Raw genomic sequence first — 18491 nt, forward strand, 5'->3', positions numbered from 1 at the left:
AGAATTCCCTTCCAATGATTCTTTTTTTTTTCTTATAAACCTTGTATACTTTCTATATTCATATTAATTTGTCCCTTATTTTCTTTTGCATTTAGAAATGATCAGCTTTAGGACAAAATCACTTTCTTTTCTCTTAACAAAAAACATTTCCATTCCTTATACCTTCTTTTTTCTTGCATACAAAAATATTTTCCTTATTACTTTTTAGTAGTTTTAATTAGAGATATTATTTCTAATCCTTAACCTTTAAAAACCTAGTTTCTAGCAAAAACTTAAAAGTAAGCAGTTTTTGTCTTTTATGTTAGTATTCTACCGGTACTGAGGAGAACTCAGTAGACCTGACTTTCTCTTCAGGTCATATAAACCTTTTGCCTTTCATGTGATCACTGTGTAGACTGCAAACTTATAAATACAAAAAACACATGCCTTCTTTTAGAAAATATCTCAGTATGACACCAAAATATTTATTAATAGTCCTATCTTTAGCTTTTCTGTAAAAGGAAGGCTACATTCAGTTATTAATATTCCAGTATCTTATTTTATTTGGGAATGACCCAGATATTTAATAAACTCCCATCAGTTAACTTCATTTAGCAAAACTCTAAAATTTCAACTCACTAAAAATCCGGAGACACCGCTTTTAAGTAGACATTCCTAAAATAATCATTTCTAAAGAGTTTACCTAAAAACTCTCATTTCATTTACATTTAATTTGCTTATAAAACTTCATTATATCATATTATTTTTCTTAATGACCAATTTTTGTAACAGAAACAATAAGATCCCTCACAAATATAGACAACACACTAGCGGTTACCAGTGGGGAGAGGGATGGGAGGAGGGGCAATATACAGGCAGGGGATTAAGAGGTCCAGCCACAAAACAAATAAGCTATAAGGATATATTGTACTGCACAGGGAAAGCAAATATTTTATAATAACTATAAATGGAATATAACTTTAATATTGCACAGTGCTACATTGTACATCTGAAACTTACATTATATTGTAAATCAACAATACCTTAATTAAATAAAGAGAAAGCAGAAAGGAAGAAATATGACCTTATTTGACTTTCAGTAAACCTAGGTACAAGAAAAGTATGATATTTAATGTTGATGATTCTGAAGACATCAGGGACTTCCGTGTTGGCCCGGTGGCTAAGAGTCCACGCTCCCAGTGCAGGAAGCCTGGCTCAATTCCTGGTCAGGGAACTAGATCCCACATGTAAGAACTAGGACCCACCTCAGCTAAATAAATAAAATAAATATAAAAAAATAAAGACACATCCATATTAGTTAAGCCAACAAGCTTAAACTAACTTTATAATATCAGGTATCAATTTAATACTGAATATTTCACAAATCATGTGAACTTTAATTAATTCAGGTTAGTTTCTTTTGTATTTCTGAGAATTTAATTTCCTTTAAGCCAATGAAATAGTTTACTTACAAATTAACTTTGATAATACTATCAAAATGTAAAGACATACATTTGTGATGCACACACAGACTTATAGACAGACACAACCAGAGATCTCATAGCTTCATTTTAAAACTTAGTCAAGAATCAGGTATAATACAAAACTCATCTGTTTATAAATAACAGTTGGAATAAGTTAAGTTTAAAAGGGTCTCTTTTCCCCTTTCCCCTCTCAGTCTCAGGAGTTGGAGATGGTCTAGATAAGAGTAAGATAAAATTTCTTGAGAGCCCTGGTAGAACATTTACATGTAGAGAAGGCATAGGTAGAAAAAAGCAAGTTCCCCCTAGAAGTGCTTGTTCCCTGAGTTGGAACACTGAAAAGATGTTTTATTAAGTCAGCAACCCAGTTTTGGGGAACAATACATAAAGGTGGTCTAATTTTGCAGTATCCTAAAAGGCTATGTTTAGAAAATGAACTTCTGTTTCCCAGTCCGCCAAATAGACCCACACATAAGACAAAAGTCAACCCAATTCCCAAAGTTTAAAGCCAAACCAATTCCAAAAGAAACCTTAGGCTCATAATTTTTAAAAAAAAAAGTATTTGTTTTTATTTTGGCTGCACGGGGTCTTCGTGTTGTGCATGGGCTTTCTTTGCTGTGGCGGGGGCGGGGGGCTATTCTTCGTTACGGCGTGCAGGCTTCTCTCTGAGGCGGCTCCTCTGGTGGCGGAGCACAGGCTCTGGGCGTATGGGCTTCAGTAGTTGCAGCACGTGGGCTCAAGAGTGCCCACTCCACAGTTGTGGTACACAGGCTTTGTTACTCCCAGGATGTAGAATCCTCCCAGAACAGGGATTGAACCCATGTTCCCTGCACTGGCAGGAGGATTCTTTATCCACTGTGCCACCAGAGAAGTTTCAGGCTCACACTTTTATCAAACCCAATGCATCCTTCCATATCCAGCAATGGACCTAGGAGGGCATCAACTTACAAACATAAAAGTTTTCAGCCCATACCATTGTGCTAGTTCTTTACCATAGAGGTCTTCCAATCTAAAACCCATTCCTTCATTGCAAGCCTGGACTACTGCCTAGGGTTGCTGACGCTTGGTCCAAAAGGAACTTCCCTGATTGGATTTCTTGGCCAAAAGAGCCTCAGCTGCTGGATCTGCTAAGGGAAGCTCCACACTGGCAGAGGGCTGCAGACCACAGGCACTAACTTCAGAGGAACCTGGGAGGTCCCTTTATGGTGGCCAAATTACAACCTAGCCAGAGGGCTCACGAGCCCGCCATTTAGAAAGCCAACCCCTGAAAGCAGACATTTGCAGCAAAGTCAGGGTTTACTGCAGGGCATCAAACAAGGGAGTGGGAGATAAGCCTCAGATCCACCCCCACGGGGTCTTTTGAGTTAAGAGGTTTTTTTTTTTTTTTAATTTTTAAAAAGTATATTTATTTATTTATTTGGCTGCACAGGTCTTATTTGCAGCACGTGGGGTCTTCGACATTCTTTGTGGCATACAGGATCTTTGGTTGTGGCGTGTGGGATCCTGACCAAGGATCAAACTCAGGCCCCTCCAATGGGAACATGGAGTCTTAACCACTGGGCCACCAGGGAAGTCTCTAAGTTAGGGGTTGTTAAAGGGGAAGTTAAAGATTAATCATCATCATATGACATTTCTTAATCATAGTTCATAGTTTTAGGGGTCAGGATGCCTAAGGTTTATGAGTCTCTGGTCTGGTGGCCCATGACCCAGGGCTCTGCTAGCTCATCCTGTCTGGAGAAACCATCTGAGTCTGTACATTAACAATGTTATTGTCAACAGCAATTTTAGTCCTCTAACTCTGGGTGATTAGTGCTTAGTACAGGATTGAGGTCAGAAGGGATAAGATGGGGAATACTTTTAGACAGAGAGGACTCAGAATGGGGACTCAATTTTAGGCAGACTTGGTCTCATTAGCCACTGTTTTAGCGTACAAGACTAGGAGAGCAGTTTGAATTGGTGTTGAAAATAATAATAATCATCATTTAATGAGAACTTGGTGTACTAGCTCCTGTGTTATACAATGTCTACATTTTCTCTCAGTAAGGGAAGAATTATTCCTCCCATTTTAGAGAGGAAGAGAACAGAGGCTCACTTTTCACAGGTCTTATAGCTTAGACTAGATTCTTCTGACATCAAGCCTGAGCACATTGAAGCTGTGGCCACCTTCAAGGATGCTGTAAATAAAATTCTGTTTCTGAGTGGGAGGTTGCACTAGATAATTTCAGAGAGTCCTTTCAACTTTCAAAGTCAGATTAGCTTCAACTAACACTTTTAACTCCAACTAAATGTCAGGTTCTATGCAACATTCTCTGGAGAAGGCAATGGCACCCCACTCCAGTACTCTTGCCTGGAAAATCCCATGGACAGAGGAGCCTGGTAGACTGCAGTCCATGGGGTCTCAAAGAGTCGGACAGGACTGAGCAACTTCATTTTCACTGTTCACTTTCATGCATTGGAGAAGGAAATGGCAACCCACTCCAGTGTTCTTGCCTGGAGAATCCCAGGGACGGGGGAGCCTGGTGGGCTGCTGTCTATGGGGTCGGACAGGGTTGGACACGACTGGAGCAACTTAGCAGCAGCAGCAGCATGCAACATTCTCTCCAGGATATGTGTGGCCACTGGTCTAATTTTTAAGATGCTTCTGGGCCATTTCGCCTGTTCCTGTCCCTCCTATCCCTCCTGGCACCTTGCAGCCACCACCTTCTTCACCGTCCACGAAGATGAAAACTCAGTTCACCTGGATACTTGGTAAAGAAGGCTCTTTGCTATGTGCGTGGTAGGGTGGCTGGGTCATCCAGGGGCAGTCCTCGGTACCAAGCTATTTGCCAACCGCCCTATGCCAATCCCAGACAGAGCCTGCCAACCCACTTTCCACAGTCTGGCCAACCAGGTGAGGATGTGGACAAGTAGCCAAAATCTAGAAGTGGGGGAGGGCCAGTCTCATGCCCTGGAAAAGCCAGAGGAACCGCAGGATATGCTTAATGATCTTGAACAGAGACTTAACTCTGTTGCTCCTACCTAGCTTTATGAGAGTCTGGGAAGCAGAGAACACAGGGCCCTGGGGACTGGGGGTCTCTGTGGTCACATAGAGGATTCTGCCAAGCATGAAATAGGCCTAAGTCCCAGGAATTCCCCCTCTAGATTGCTATAATCAGACCTTTTCTCTTTGTCCATTTTGTAATACTTAAGGTTTTCAATGCTAATAGAAACAGTAACAACAACAAAATGTACACTGTAGGTTTGCACACTAAGGCATCTGGGGAGCTGTGATGCGTGTGGAAGAATCATGGTGAGGGCATCTGGCTCTCACTTCACACTGTTACACTATCTTATTTGCTTTCACTTTGAGTATTCTCAGGATTTAGATCACCTATCCATAGTCCAGGACAAGCCACTGGTTTATTGCTCGTAAACTTCGAAGTGCAGGCAGGATGTAAGTGCAGTGCAAACACTTCTCACCAGGAGTCAATCCTCATACCCAGTGAAGAACAAGCCCCATGACCCTTGCCTTGAACAGCAGCAGTAAACAGGTCATTATCAATGGTTTCCGTTGGGAGCCCCAAGGAGGGACCCTAGGAAAGTCAGAGAAAGCTTCCTGGAGAGGGTGACACTTGAAGCAAAAGAGCAGATTGCAAGCAAGAATCTGAGAACTCTTCACTCTTTTTGCCAGGTCACTTTTTTCATATTTTGAGGTCTCAAACTGCTTTCCAAAGCTTGTGAGAAACAGGGGTAATTTCTTTCCAGTTTACAAGGAGGTAAATCAGAGAATGGCTCTGGGACTACCCAAGGTTTTCTTTCAAATTTAAGAATGGCCACAGGGTAACTAGATAGGGCAAGACATTTGAATACACAGCACAAAAGACAGACTCTGCCCTTGGGAAACTCGGTATTACTAGGAGAAAAGATATGTAAATGAAAATAAAAAAATAATCAAAAGGTGTTATGTAAATAATTCAGTTCACAGCTACGTATCCAGGGCTTGTTAGCTGCAAGGTGTTCTGTGAGGCATAAGGCAAGGGTGCTGTTGTTCACTCACTCAGTCATGTCCTACTCTGCGACCCCATGGACTGGATGCAGCATGCCAGGCTTCACTGTCCTTCACCATCTCCCAGAGCTTGCTCAAACTCATGTCCATTGTGTCAGTGATGCCACGCAACCATCTCATCCTCTGTTGCCCTCTTCTCCTCCTGCCTTCAATCTTTCCCAGCATCAGGATCTTTTCTAATGAGCCAGCGCTTCGCATCAGGTGGCCAAAGTATTGGAACTTCAGCTTCAGCATCAGTCCTTCCAATGAATATTCAGGGTTGATTTCCTTTAGGATTGACTGGTTTGATCTCCTTACAGTCCAAGGGACTCTCAAGAGTCTTCTTGATTTTCTTTAGGACTGACTAGTTTGATCTCCTTGCAGTCCAAGAGTCTTCTCCAACACCACAGTTCAAAAGCATCAATTCTTCAGCACTCAGCCTTCTTCAAGGACCAACTCTCACATCCATACATGACTACTGGAAAAGCCAAAGCTTTGACTAGACAGAACTTTTTTGGCAAAGTAATGTCTCTGCTTTTTAAAATGTTGTCTAGGTTGATCATAGCTTTTCTTCCAAGGAGCAAGAGTCTTTTAATCTCATGGCTGCCCATCTGCAGCGATTTTGGAACCCAAGAAAAAAAAGCCTGACATTGTTTCCATTGTTTCCCCATCTATTTGCCATGAAGTGATGGGACTGGATGCTATGATCTTAGCTTTCTGAATGTTGAGTTTTAAGCCAGCTTTTTCACTCTCCTCTTTCATTTTCATCAAGAGGCTCTTTAGTTCTGCTTCACTTTCTGCCATAAGAGTGGTGTCATCTGCATATCTGAGGTTACTGATATTTCTCCCAGCAATCTTGATTCCAGCTTGTGCTTCATGCAGCTTGGCATTTCACATGATGTACTCTGCATATAAGTAAAATAAGCAGGGTGACTAACAAAGGTCTGTCTAGTCAAAGCTATGGTTTTTCCAGTAGTCATATATGGATGTGAGAGTTGAACCATAAAGAAAGCTGAATGCCAAAGAATTGATGCTTTTGAACTGTGGCATTAGAGAAGACTCTTGAGAGTCCCTGGGACTGCAAGGAGATCCAGTCAGTCAATCCTAAAGGAAATCATTCCTGAATATTCTTTGGAAGGACTGATGCTGAAGCTGAAATTCCAAAACTTTGGTCACCTGATTTGAAGAACTGACTCATTTGAAAAGATCCTGATGCTGGGAAAGACTTAAGGTGGGAGGAGAAGGGGATGACAGAGGATGAGATGGTTTGAGCAAGCTCTGAGAGTTGGTGATGTACTGGGAAGCCTGGCGTGCTGCAGTCCATGGAGTCATAGAGTCGGACACGACTGAGTGACTGAACTGAACTGAACTGAAGCAGGGTAACAATACACAGCCTTGATGTACTCCTTTCCCAATTTTGAACCAGTCCGTTGTTCCATGTCTGGTTCTAACTGTTGCTTCTTGACCTACATACAGGTTTTGCAGGAAGCAGGTAAGGTGGTTTGGTATTCCTATCTCTTTAAGAATTTTCCACAGTTTGTTGTGATCCACATAGTCAAAGACTTTAGTGTAATCAACAAGGCAGAAGTAGATGTTTTTCTGGAATTCTCTTGCTTTTCTATGGTCCAACAGATGTTGGAAATTTGATCTCTGGAGATCAGTGACCCCATAAGAGACTGAGCCAGCCTTACCCGTGAGTGTCCAGAGTCTCTGATGGAGATGTGGGTTGACTGTGGCCTTCCGTGGGGTCAGAGCACTGACTACAGCAGTCCTGGGAGGCTCCGTCCTCTGGAAGGAGGTCACCATTATTGCCATTACCTCCACCAAAGTTTGGCCTCAGATCAAACTACAGGGAGGGAACACAGCCCCACCCATCAGCAGAAAATTGGATTAAAGATTTACTGAGCATGTCCTTGCCCACCAGAGCAAGACCCAGTTTTCCCTGCAGCCAGTCCCTCCCATCAGGAAGGATCCACAAGCCTCTTATCTTCATCCATCAGAGGGCAGACAGAATGAAAATCACAATCACAGGAAACTAACCAATCTGATCACATGGACCACAGCCTCGCCTAACTCAGTGAAACTATGATCTATGCCGTGTAGGGCCACCCAAGACAGATGGGTCATGGTGGAGAGTTCTGACAAAATATGGTTCACTGGAGAAGGGAATGGCAAACCACTTCAGCTTTCTTGCCTTGAGAACCCCATGGATAGTATGAAAAGGCAGAAAGATATGACATTGAAAGATGAACTCCCCAATAGCTCCAGAAGGAATGAAGAGGCTGGGCCAAAAAGGAAACAACACCCAGTCGTGGATGTGTCTGGTGGTGAAAGTAAAGTCCAATGCTGTAAAGAACAATATTGAATAGGAACCTGGAATGTTAGGTCCATGAATCAAGATAAATTGGAAGTGGTCAAACAGGAAATGGCAAGAGTGAACAACGATATTTTAGGAATCAGTGAACTAAAATGGACTGGAATGGGCGAATTTAATTCCGATGACCATATATCTACGACTGTGGGCAAGAATCCTTTAGAAGAAATGGAGTAGCCCTCATAGTCAACAAAAGAGTCTGAAATGCAGTACTTGGGTGCAATCTCAAAAATGACAATGATCTCCATTTGTTTCCAAGACAAACCATTCAATATCACAGTAATCCAAGTCTATGCCCCAACCACTAATGCTGAAGAAGCTGAAGTTGAACAGTTCTCTGAAGACCTACAAGACCTTCTAGCTGCTGCTGCTGCTGCTAAGTCACTTCAGTCGTGCCCGACTCTGTGCGACCCCATAGATGGCAGCCCACCAGGCTCCCCTGTCCCTGGGATTCTCCAGGCAAGAACACTGGAGTGGGTTGCCATTTCCTTCTCCAATGCATGAAAGTGAAAAGTGAAAGTGAAGTTGCTCAGTCGTGTCCGACCCTCAGTGACCCCACGGACTGCAGCCTACCAGGCCCCTCTGTCCATGGGATTTTCCAGGCAAGAGTACTGGAGTGGGGTGCCATTGCCTTCTCCGAGACCTTCTAGAACTAACACCAAAAAAAGATGTCCTTTTCATCATAGAGGAATGGAATGCAAAAGTAGGAAGTCAAAAAATACCTGGAGTAACAGGCAAGTTTGGCCTTGGAGTACAAAATGAAGCAGGGAAAAAGCTAACGGACTTTTGCCAAGAGAACGCACTGGTCATAGCAAACACCCTCTCCAACAACACAAGAGAAGACTCTACACATGGACATCACCAGATGGCCAACACTGAAATTGGACTGATTATATTCTTTGCAGCCAAAGATGGAGAAGCTCTATACAGTCAGCAGAAACAAGACCAGGAGCTGACTGTGGCTCAGATCATGAACTCCTTATTACCAAATTCAGACTTAAATTGAAGAAAGTAGGGAAAACCACTAGGCCATTCAGGTATGACCTAAATCAAACCCCTTATGATTATACATCTTAGAGTGTGAAGTCAAGTGGGCCTTAGGAAGCATCACGGCAAAAAAAGCTAGTGGAGGTGATGGACTTCCAGATGAGCTCTTTCAAATCCTAAAAGATGATACTGTTAAAGTGCTGCACTCAATATGCCAGCAAATTTGGAAAACTCGGCAGTGGCCACAGAACTGGAAAAGTCAGTTTTCACTTCGATCCCAAAGAAGGCAAAGGTGGGGAGTTAGAGGCAAATATAGTTGTAGTCCTTAAGAACTCACTGTTTAATTGGCCGCAGGAGAGGCAGGGTGGCAGGAACAGGAAGCTAGCACTTGGTGAAATGTAACAGCTGACATGACAAAGACTGTAGGGCAAAAGGAGTGGAGGGGGCTTGCTGGGACTTGGGAGCTAGATAGATATTTTTCTGAGAAAGCTTCCTGGAGGAGGTAGACAATGTGATGGTGCTGGAAAACAGATGAGACAGAGAAAGAGAAGAAAGAGCACATAAGCAAAACTTTTTCACATGTGCCCTTCCAGATCCAGTTTAGTAATCACCTGCTCCATGAAGCCTTCCCAGGCAGAACTGTCTTCCCTCTCCCCTAGGCTCTCAAAGCACTCCTATTATAGAATGTACATTATTATTTGTTTCCTTACCTCTTTGTCTCTGCTCAAGGGCCTCACACCTAAGGAAGGAAGAAAGGAAGGAAGGAAAGAAGGAAGGCAGAAAGATTTGACTGTAAGGTGACTGGGTGCTGCATTCAAGGTGGGGTATAATATTTATATGTTCACAACTGTGTAACCACCCCCCAGATCAAGTTATAGAAAGCTTCTAGCATTCCAGACACTGTGGACTTCCTCACTGTATCAGAGTCAGTGTCAAGAGCTGAACCAGTAGGATGATATAACTGGGAAGTACCGTCTAAGAGAATTATGAAAGAATTTCAAACATCTGGGCTGCAGAAGCCAAGTGTGGGGGTGAGGTCATTATGTGTGTGAAGGACTAGCATGCACAAAGCACTTAGACTTGTCCTGTGGGTGGCAGTGGGGAGCCACAGGGAGAAGCATTTCAGTTCAGCATAAAACCTTTCCTACAACCAGAGCTGACTCTAACTGGAAGCAGACCCCCGGAAATGATAAGTGAGGTCCCTGTCACTAAGAGGCACCAGTCAAGCACTGTACTGATGAGCATTTATCAGCACTGATGGGGTGGGGACAGGGGACTCAACTGGAGATAGCTCCTTCCAACTCTGAGCTTCTGGAATTCTTTGAGAGTGGCAGAGAGGACTCAATTATTTTTCTCCCCCCTCCCCAGAGGATAACATTTTACTTAATTGCAAGTACTGTGCAGGCCCAACATAATCACTGCCATCAACTATAGACAACCAAGCCAGAGGGACCCTGGGGCTCCCCACCCTGGGAGGACGGAGCAGACGCTAGGGTGCCCAGTGAGAGCGGACAGGCACGTGCAAGGGAAGCTGGCTGCCTCCACCACACGTCGAAGCAGCGTGGGGACACCCGCTCCCTGACCGCCTCGGCCCTTTCAGCCTTGGTGCCCTGTGCCCGGCGAGCGGCCATGACGTCATGGCTCCTGCCACCGCTAGAGCGCCTGGGTCAAGGTGACCTGAGGGGCCTTTCTGCTCTGCCCCAGAGGTCAGTGCAGGACAGGTGCCTGGCTCCCTCATGAGCAGGACCACACAGGACCCAACAGCCACACGGCCACTGGGGGGGAGTAACAGCCTGTGTCAACTGCAGGCTCCTGGAAGGACTCCCAGTCTGGAGTTTAACACCCTCCCACTCCACCCCCCAGCCAGCTCTTCTTCCAGTGAAGAAAAAAAAAAAGCAATTTCCCCCAAAACTCTTTTTTTCTTTCCCTCGAGGACGATTTTAGAATGCCTCCAAGTCACTACCCTGCTCTTCCCACCCTCCTCTCGCCCCCTTCTCAATAAGGAGGAAAGGAGAGAGATGTGTTCCTCCATCCTACCTGGACAGGGCACCAAGGAGATGTGTCTCAGGCCCTTCTGCTGAGCTTAGAGCGATTACCTTTCTGGTGAAAGCCAGGAATACTCTGCCTAGAAAAAAAAAAAAAAAAAAAACGTATGCAGGCGATTTTGCCTTCTATTCCAGGGGGAGACCGGGCGCTGTCGGACGCCCGAAGTCCATCAGTGAAGCCCCTAGTTTAGTGGGGAGGGATCGGGGTCCCTTCACTATGAAAGCACAGGCCAGAACGCTGTCTGCGGAGGGCTGGCAGCTCCAGCCTCAGAGAAGCGCCGGAAGACCCCGCTCGCCAGCCTCCGGGTGTCCTTACTGGGCGTCTCAGGCTCTCAGTTTGCCCAGTTCGCCAATGGGCGTCCAGGGCCCTCCGACCCTGCGGGGCCGGATAAGGAGACTGGAAAGACACGGAGCTGGATGGGGGACGGGGTGGGGGGGTGACAAGTGGCTCCCGGAGGGTCTCCCGCAGCCGGGGGAGGGTGGGAACCTGGGTGTGGGGAGGCGGCGAGACCCGCGACTGGCACCGCGCGGGCCCGGACGCGGCGCTCCCTGGGCCCGAGGGCGGGGCCCCTCGCCGGGCGGCCCCTCCCCGCCCGCCCCCGCCCCTCCCCCGGCCCTGGGCTCCCCGGCCGGCTGGCCCTCCCGCCGGCTGGCGGGCTGGCGGGCGAAGCGGCACTCGGGCACCGCGCGCGCCCGCACCAGCAGCCGCGAGCCCGCCGGCCGGGGCCATGGGCTGCGACGTCCGGGTGTCGGGGCTGCTCCGCCGCAACCTGCAGCCCACGCTCACCTACTGGAGCGTCTTCTTCAGCTTCGGCCTGTGCATCGCCTTCCTGGGGCCCACGCTGCTGGACCTGCGCTGCCAGACGCGCAGCTCGCTGCCCGAGATCTCCTGGGTCTTCTTCTCGCAGCAGTTCTGCCTCCTGCTGGGCAGCGCCCTCGGGGGCGTCTTCAAGAGGACGTGAGTGCCAGCCCCCGGCCCTTCCCGTCGCCCTCGTTCTGCCTTCTGCGAGGCTCGCGCCGGGGGTCATCCCTGCCTCCGGAAGGCCGCGATCACCCCTCCCCGCCCCGCCAGCGGTGCCCTACCTTAGCCGGAGGGCTGCCTCCCTACCCCCTCTCCCCAGCTCTCTCCCCAAAACTCTCCGGAGACTGAAGGTGACTTCTGGATTATTTATTTGCCCTTACTCACAGACCCAGCCCTCATCCTGCTTATCCCACCCCAACCCCCTAGGGAGAGTGGCAGCGAGCTCCCAAAGGCCGCGGGGTCGCCTCTGGCACAATCCGTTTGAGGTCTGTCCGTAGCCCCTGCCGCCGGGGGCGGAATTGGAAGTGAGGTGGCAGGAGAGGGACTGGACCTCAGGGGCTGTGCCCAGTGCCAGGGCTGGCTGCAGCTGGACAGAGTGCCCTGGGGCGGGCTCCGCTCAGATCCTGAGCTCCACAGCAGCCAACAAAGGGTGTCCCTTCCCCGGTGACCACGGGGCTGGTGGGTCCTGTGTGGTCCTGCTCCTGGGGGCGCCAGGGTTCCTGCATTGGCCTCTGCAGGCAGCACCCTTCTGGCTCTGAGACAAGCAGGACCTTAGCTCTGAGTTCACCGAAGGGGAGGTGCAGGGTGACCCACCCGTAGCTTAGTGAGGTGACCCTCCATCTCTGGCCTGGGGTCCCCCTCCGCTTCTCCCACCCCATGTTACTCCTGCCCGCTGTCTGCCCCAGGGCAGGGCTCTGAGCTCTGTCTGGCATGGCCCCCAGAGGCTCCCCTTTGCCTACTATTGCAGAGCCTCATTCTCCAGGCTTGAATTTGACAGGGCCACCTCCATGCAGCCCTTTGGAAAGGCGGCAGGATCCACTCTCCTGGGGCACCGGGGAGAGGAGACCCAAGCAGGGGCTGGATGACTTGCGAGCCAGAGGCTGCTGGAGGCGTCCCTAGTCGTGGCCTCTGGCTGGGTGGTTTCCTGGACTGCATGGCCTCAGACAAGCAGAAGCCTGGGAACCAAGCCACAGTGGAAGCCTCTGGGGGGATGTGGGGGTGGGATTCTGGGCCGAAGCTCTGCTCTTCAGCTCACTGCTACAAGTGTCTGTGAGGTGGGTCCCCTAGAGCTGATGGGGAGGAACACAGTGTCCATGCATGGAGATCCCACTTTATGCCACCCAGCTGACCAAACATCATCAATTCATGAGTGATTATCCCCATGGCCAAAATCCTCTTGTAAACCAAAGAAGTCTCCTCTTAAGAAGCAAGTATCCTTGTGGACACTAGTGTTTCTGTGGGTTTTGTACAAGAGTGGATGTGTGGAGAACTCAGAAAATCTTAAGAAAAAGCTCAAGATTCTTTCTGATTCTGCCTACAGGTTTCATTAGAAATCATTCAGGGTATTTTTCTGTTTTTGTTTTTAAGTATTTTGACTTACAAAAGCTCCCTTACCTGGAACTTTTTAGAAACCTGTGTAGGGCAAAGAACAGGAAGGGGAATGAGGATAATTCTGAACGGCAGGTTGGCATGCCAGGATTTGCGAGAACAGCAAAGATACACACCCAATTGGGCCGGCTCTTCCTTACCTGCTCAGGACCTCCCTCAGGGCTCCTTACTCAACAAGGGGCTCTAAACAGGCAGTGGGAAGGGTCTTGGCACAGGAAACTGGCTCAGGGAAAAGGAGGATAATCATGGTAGCAATAATAATTTGTTTTTTTGAGCATTTAGGCCATGCCAAGCACTGTTCTTACTTGGGCTTCTGAGGTGGCGTGGTGGTAAAGAATCCACCTGCTAATGCATGAGACACAGGTTCGATCCCTGGGTTGGGAAGATCACCTGGAGAAGGAAATGGCAATCCAGTCCAGTATTTTGCCAGGAATATTCCTTGGACAGAGGAGCCTGACAGGCTGTCAAAGAGTCAGGCATGGCTGAGCACACAAGCCTGTAACTTCTTTCTTAGTAACGTTCTTGTATCAACTCATTTAACCTTCACGACAATCCAGTAGATAAGGTCTATTATCTTCATTTTGTGCGGAAGGAGGCCAAATCAGAGGGAGGTTAAGAAACATGCCCCAGGTCACAGAGCTATTAAGCTGGCCAGGATATGAACCCACACATTTGTGTCTAGAACCATATAGTTTGGAAATGCCTCTTGCTTTTTCATAAAAAAACAAGCTGACTCATAGTAGTCAGCTTCAGCTCTGCAGGGTACAAGTTATACCGTATACTCTCCAGGCAGAGGCATACAGTCCATACTCATGGGCCGAGTATTCTTAAGCGGACACTCCCAGGGAGGAAACTGTGGCCTTCTGGGACCTCCTGCTGGGAGTGAGGGGTGGGGGTCGGGTAGGGCAGGGGGAGTATGTCCCATCTGTGATTCAGGTTTAAATTGTGAACCTCAGTCCTCCCACTGCAAGACAACATGTCCTAATCCTGTCCCTTGGTTAAGAGCAAAGTAGACGTCAGTGGAAGTAGAGGGAGGTCACAGGAGTGGCCTGTGCGCAGACAGGAGTCATCACCTACCTAGAAGAGCTGGACAGCTCATCACAATCCTCCATCCCTCAAAGCAAACAGAACCTCTGCCAGCCTGAAATTGGCCTCTCAGCCTCGACTCCTTGGGGCCTCACCAGAGCTAAAATGCTAATACGGCTGCTAGTGCTTTTCCGCTTAAGTGATTACTGCCAGTGTGCTGCTAGTTCTGCAGTGGGGGAGTTGGTTTAACAAACTGGGACGGGAGGGCCAGCTGTTGCGAGGGAGTGAGGAAAGTGTGGGATGGCACACGCCAGGGAGGGGAGAGTCAGAGCAGCTCCTGCTCGGGTCCTGCCCAGTCCTTGGCCTGCACTGAGGAGCAGGGCTGAATTGGCTCTCTGGTTGCCTCCACGAGAACGTGCTCTGGAGGGACTGGGTGTGGAGAGCCTCAACATCAGCATGGGTGCAGAGGAGGGCAGGCACCCTCTTCTTGGGGGGACCAGCTCTCCCTCTTTTCTGACACAGTTGGAGAGCTCGAAGCAAGCACTACATGTAGGCCGAGAGGGGAGAAGGGTGTGTTTAGGGCTAGAAGAAGCTGGACACAACCTTCCTTAGAGAAATCTTATCAAGAGCAGGAAACTTTTCAGAAAAAAACCCAAAGCCACCTAGCTGGCAGGGTGTGTAGATATGTGCTTTGTCAGACAGGAAGAAGGGGTGGGTATTTAGACAAAAGGTTGGGGTTTTGTTCCTGGTTTCACGGGGACCTGTCTTACAACCCTGGGCAGTTTGGGAGACCCCTTGATCTCAAAGATATCAGGGCAGATAAATGACTTTCAGAGCTTCCCCAAACTTTCCCCAGCCTTGCCTGGGTGTCTCCTCTGCGTGTGTGCTCTTAATTGAAGGCTTGAGTTTGTCTTCTCTTTGCTCTATTAACTATCTTTTTCTCTACCTTTCTTTTTTTCCCTCAATTTCTTACAAGTCCCACCTTCCCAAGACCCACCTCTGACTCTCCCTGCCCACTGCATGGAACCCGGTCTCCGTGGCCATTTCCCCAGGCCACTCTCTGACCTACTTCCCCAGGATGCTGGCTCCCCGCGGTCCTGGGAACACAGTGCGAAAGCCAGTCCCCTTCTCTGAGCCAGGCCCGGGTTGGTCTCCCATCTAGAAAGCCTCCTCCTCTCCCGCCAGCAGCTTGTCCACCTTCCAGCATGCAGCAGACCTGAGCTTGAAAAATCTGTCTCCACGGGAGATAGCATCTGGCCCAACAGTTTCACTCCTAGGTATATTCTTCAAAGAACTGAAAACATGTCCACACAAAAACTTGTACATGAATGTTCATAGCAGCATCCTATAGGATCATAGTGGCTATTCATAACAGCCAAATGTTTATCTGCAGATGGATGGGCAAACAAAATGTGGTCTGTCCACACAATGGAATATGATTCAGTCATAAAAAGGCATGAAGAACTGACTCATCCTATAAGTGGGTGATCTTTGACAACGTTATGCTAAGTGAAAGAGGCCCGTCACAGGAGACCACTCTTATGGTGCCATTTTCATGAAAGTCCAGAGTTGGGAAAATCTTTAGAGACAGCAATGGCAACCCACTCCAGTACTCTTGCCTGGAAAATCCCATGGACGGAGGAGCATAGGCTGCAGTCCATGGAGTCGGACACGACTGAGCGTCTTCAATTTCATGCATTGGAGAAGGAAATGGCACCCCACTCCAGTACTCTTGCCTGGAAAATCCCATGGACGGAGGAGCCTGGTAGGCTCCAGTCCATGGGGTCACTAAGAGTCGGGAACGACTGAGCGACTTCACTTTCACTTTTCACTTTCATGCACTGGAGAAGGAAATGGCAACCCACTCCAGTGGTCTTGCCTGGAGAATCCCAGGGACAGGGGAGCCTGGTGGGCTGCCGTCTATGGGGTCGCACAGAGTCGGACACGACTGAAGCGATTTAGCAGCAGCTAGAGACAGAAGGTAAATGAGTAGTTTCTTAGGGCTAAGGGTTCGTGCAGAGAAGAACAGGGAGTGACTGCTAATGGGTGAAGGGTTTCTTCTGGGGGTGATATAAATGCTCGTAGATCATGGTGATGAGTTCATAACTCTGAATACATTTTTGAAAAAACACTTAATTGTGTGCTTGAAATAGATAGTTTATGGCATGTAAATTATCTCAATATTTTTTAATTAAAAAAAATCTCAAAACCCATCCTAGCCTTTAATTCAGTAATTTAACAAATATCTCTTGAGCTAGACCCTGTTTTCAGGGTGAATATGACACAGGTCCCTGCTCCTAGGGTGCTTACATTCTGGAAGACTATTTTGGTGAGATGAAGGAAATAAAGCAAGGTAAGGATGTGGAGTTACAGAGTTGGGGTTACTTTAGCTCTGTGGGGAAGACCTCTCTGAGCTGACACCTGACTGCAGGAGAGAGCCGTGCAAGCAAAGAATGTGGGGAGAGGTGTTTCAGGCAGACAGGGCTACAAGTTTAACCGGTGTGCAGGGGGCACTCCATGTGGGCCCAGCACCCTCCAGGCCAGGGGACATCGTCGCGCAAGGGTGCTGCCCTGATCTGGGGCTAACAGGGCAGCTGCCTTTGGCTGAGATCCCTCCCAAGTCAGGCTCCCTTGTTCCTCCTTCAGGGTCCCCTCAGCCTTAGCAGAGGGTGTCAAACAGGCAGGGGTGTGAGTGTGGGGGTGACCCTGCTGGAGGGCTTTCCCCTGCCCCTCCTTCTGGGTGTCAGCCCTGCCCTTTCTCCCAGGCTGGAGCAGAGTCTGCAGCCTGCCCTTGCCCCTGTGGGGGTGGAGAAGGTCTGGATGCCTCTGACGCCTCCTGGGTCTGCCTTCTGCCCCTTGCCCTTCGGGGAGGAGCTTGTCCAAGGTGGACAGAGGGACTCCCTTGCAGTAGAACTGTGAAGGGAATGTGGCCGCATTCTTCCCCACACCCAGGCAGTCGGGGGTGGGACCCTGGCTGACATCTGCCTATTCAAGCCCTTCCCCTGTTTCGGAGCCAGGCAGCCCCGCCTCTTATCACAGAACCAGAAAGGCCAGTGCAGGTGCACGGGGGGTCACAGGTGCCCTCTGGGCAAGGCCAAGCCCCGGGCTGAGCAGTCAGCCGTGCTCAAGGTCACGTGGCCAAGGGGGGCGGCAGCTCAGCACTGCCCGCCGAGAGGGCCTGACTCTGCTCCCGCCCCGGTCTGTACCTCCTGTGTGGGGCCGTTAATAAGTAACTTGGACATTTCTCCGGCTTCCTGAGGAAGGGCTCCCCAGACTGTCTTGGGGGACCGGGGCCCTTCTTTCCACTGGCCTGCACTGGCTTCAGAACCCAGGCCAGGGAGGGACAGGCAGTGATACCACACTGGCCTTCTCCCGGGTTGTGGTCAGAAGCTGGGTCCCCGCGGGGCCTGTCTCACACCTCTCTCATCTGGGCCCGCCTCCCGATGTGTAAAATGAGGGTAGGGCTCTTCGGTCCTTGGTGCCACTCTGGCAGTTTCCGGGCCAGCCTCGCAGGATCACCCGAGGGCCTGCCAGCGGGAACCAGGGGCAGGGCCGGGGATCAAGCAAGAGCTGGCTCCAAGCCTCTGACCCTGAATGCCGAGTGGGCTGGTGTGTCCCCCTGGGGCAGCCCGGGACCTGCAGGTGAGCTGCAGATGGCTGAACGAGGGAGGCGGACAGCTAAGCAGAGGGGGACAAGCGGACATCTCACTCCCTCCGCACAGGAGCCTTGCAAGGAGGCGCTCACCATCCTCGACGTACAGCAGAGAAACTGAGGCTCAGAAGGGCTAAGTGTAAATGCCTTGCCCCAAGCCACCCCCTGGGAACTGGCAAAGGTGGGCCTAGGACCAGTCTTCTGATTACAAACACATTCATGCTGCCAAAGCGGCAGTGACCTTGAAGAAAAGTGCAAAGTGTTAGTCGCTCAGTCGTGTCTTACTCTTTGCAACCCCATGCATTGTAGCCCACCAGGCTCTGCTGTCCATGGAATTCTTCAGGCAAGAATCCTGGAGTGGGTTGCCACTCCCTTCTTGAGGGATCAAACGCAGGTATCGTGCATTGCAGGCAGATCTTTTACTCTCTGAGCCACCAGGGAATGACATTGTTATTCTGTAATTTTCAATTACCCACTTTCTTAGAAGCGACCCTTGACCAAATCATTGTGACC

The 18491-nt window shown here is 48.9% G+C and overlaps 1 protein-coding gene and 1 long non-coding RNA gene across 2 annotated transcripts in view; one reads left to right on the top strand and one right to left on the bottom strand.

The window, feature by feature from the left end:
* Positions 1 to 11813, bottom strand: LOC138991219 (uncharacterized). Its single transcript, XR_011467180.1, has 3 exons — positions 11678 to 11813; positions 10883 to 10970; positions 1 to 6389 (listed from the first exon to the last, which is right to left on the bottom strand). It is a non-coding gene; the product is annotated as an uncharacterized lncRNA (long non-coding RNA).
* The window catches only part of MFSD4A (major facilitator superfamily domain containing 4A), a 25584-nt gene continuing 18610 nt past the window's right edge, over positions 11518 to 18491 (top strand). Inside the window, exon 1 of the mRNA XM_005909659.3 lies at positions 11518 to 11848. Within this exon, the coding sequence (XP_005909721.1) occupies positions 11619 to 11848 (230 nt within the window). The 5' untranslated portion in view covers positions 11518 to 11618. The remainder of the gene's footprint in view (positions 11849 to 18491) is intronic.

The sequence above is a fragment of the Bos mutus genome, chromosome 16, assembly GCF_027580195.1.
Source record: "Bos mutus isolate GX-2022 chromosome 16, NWIPB_WYAK_1.1, whole genome shotgun sequence".
In the NCBI taxonomy this organism is placed as follows: Eukaryota; Metazoa; Chordata; class Mammalia; order Artiodactyla; family Bovidae; genus Bos; species Bos mutus.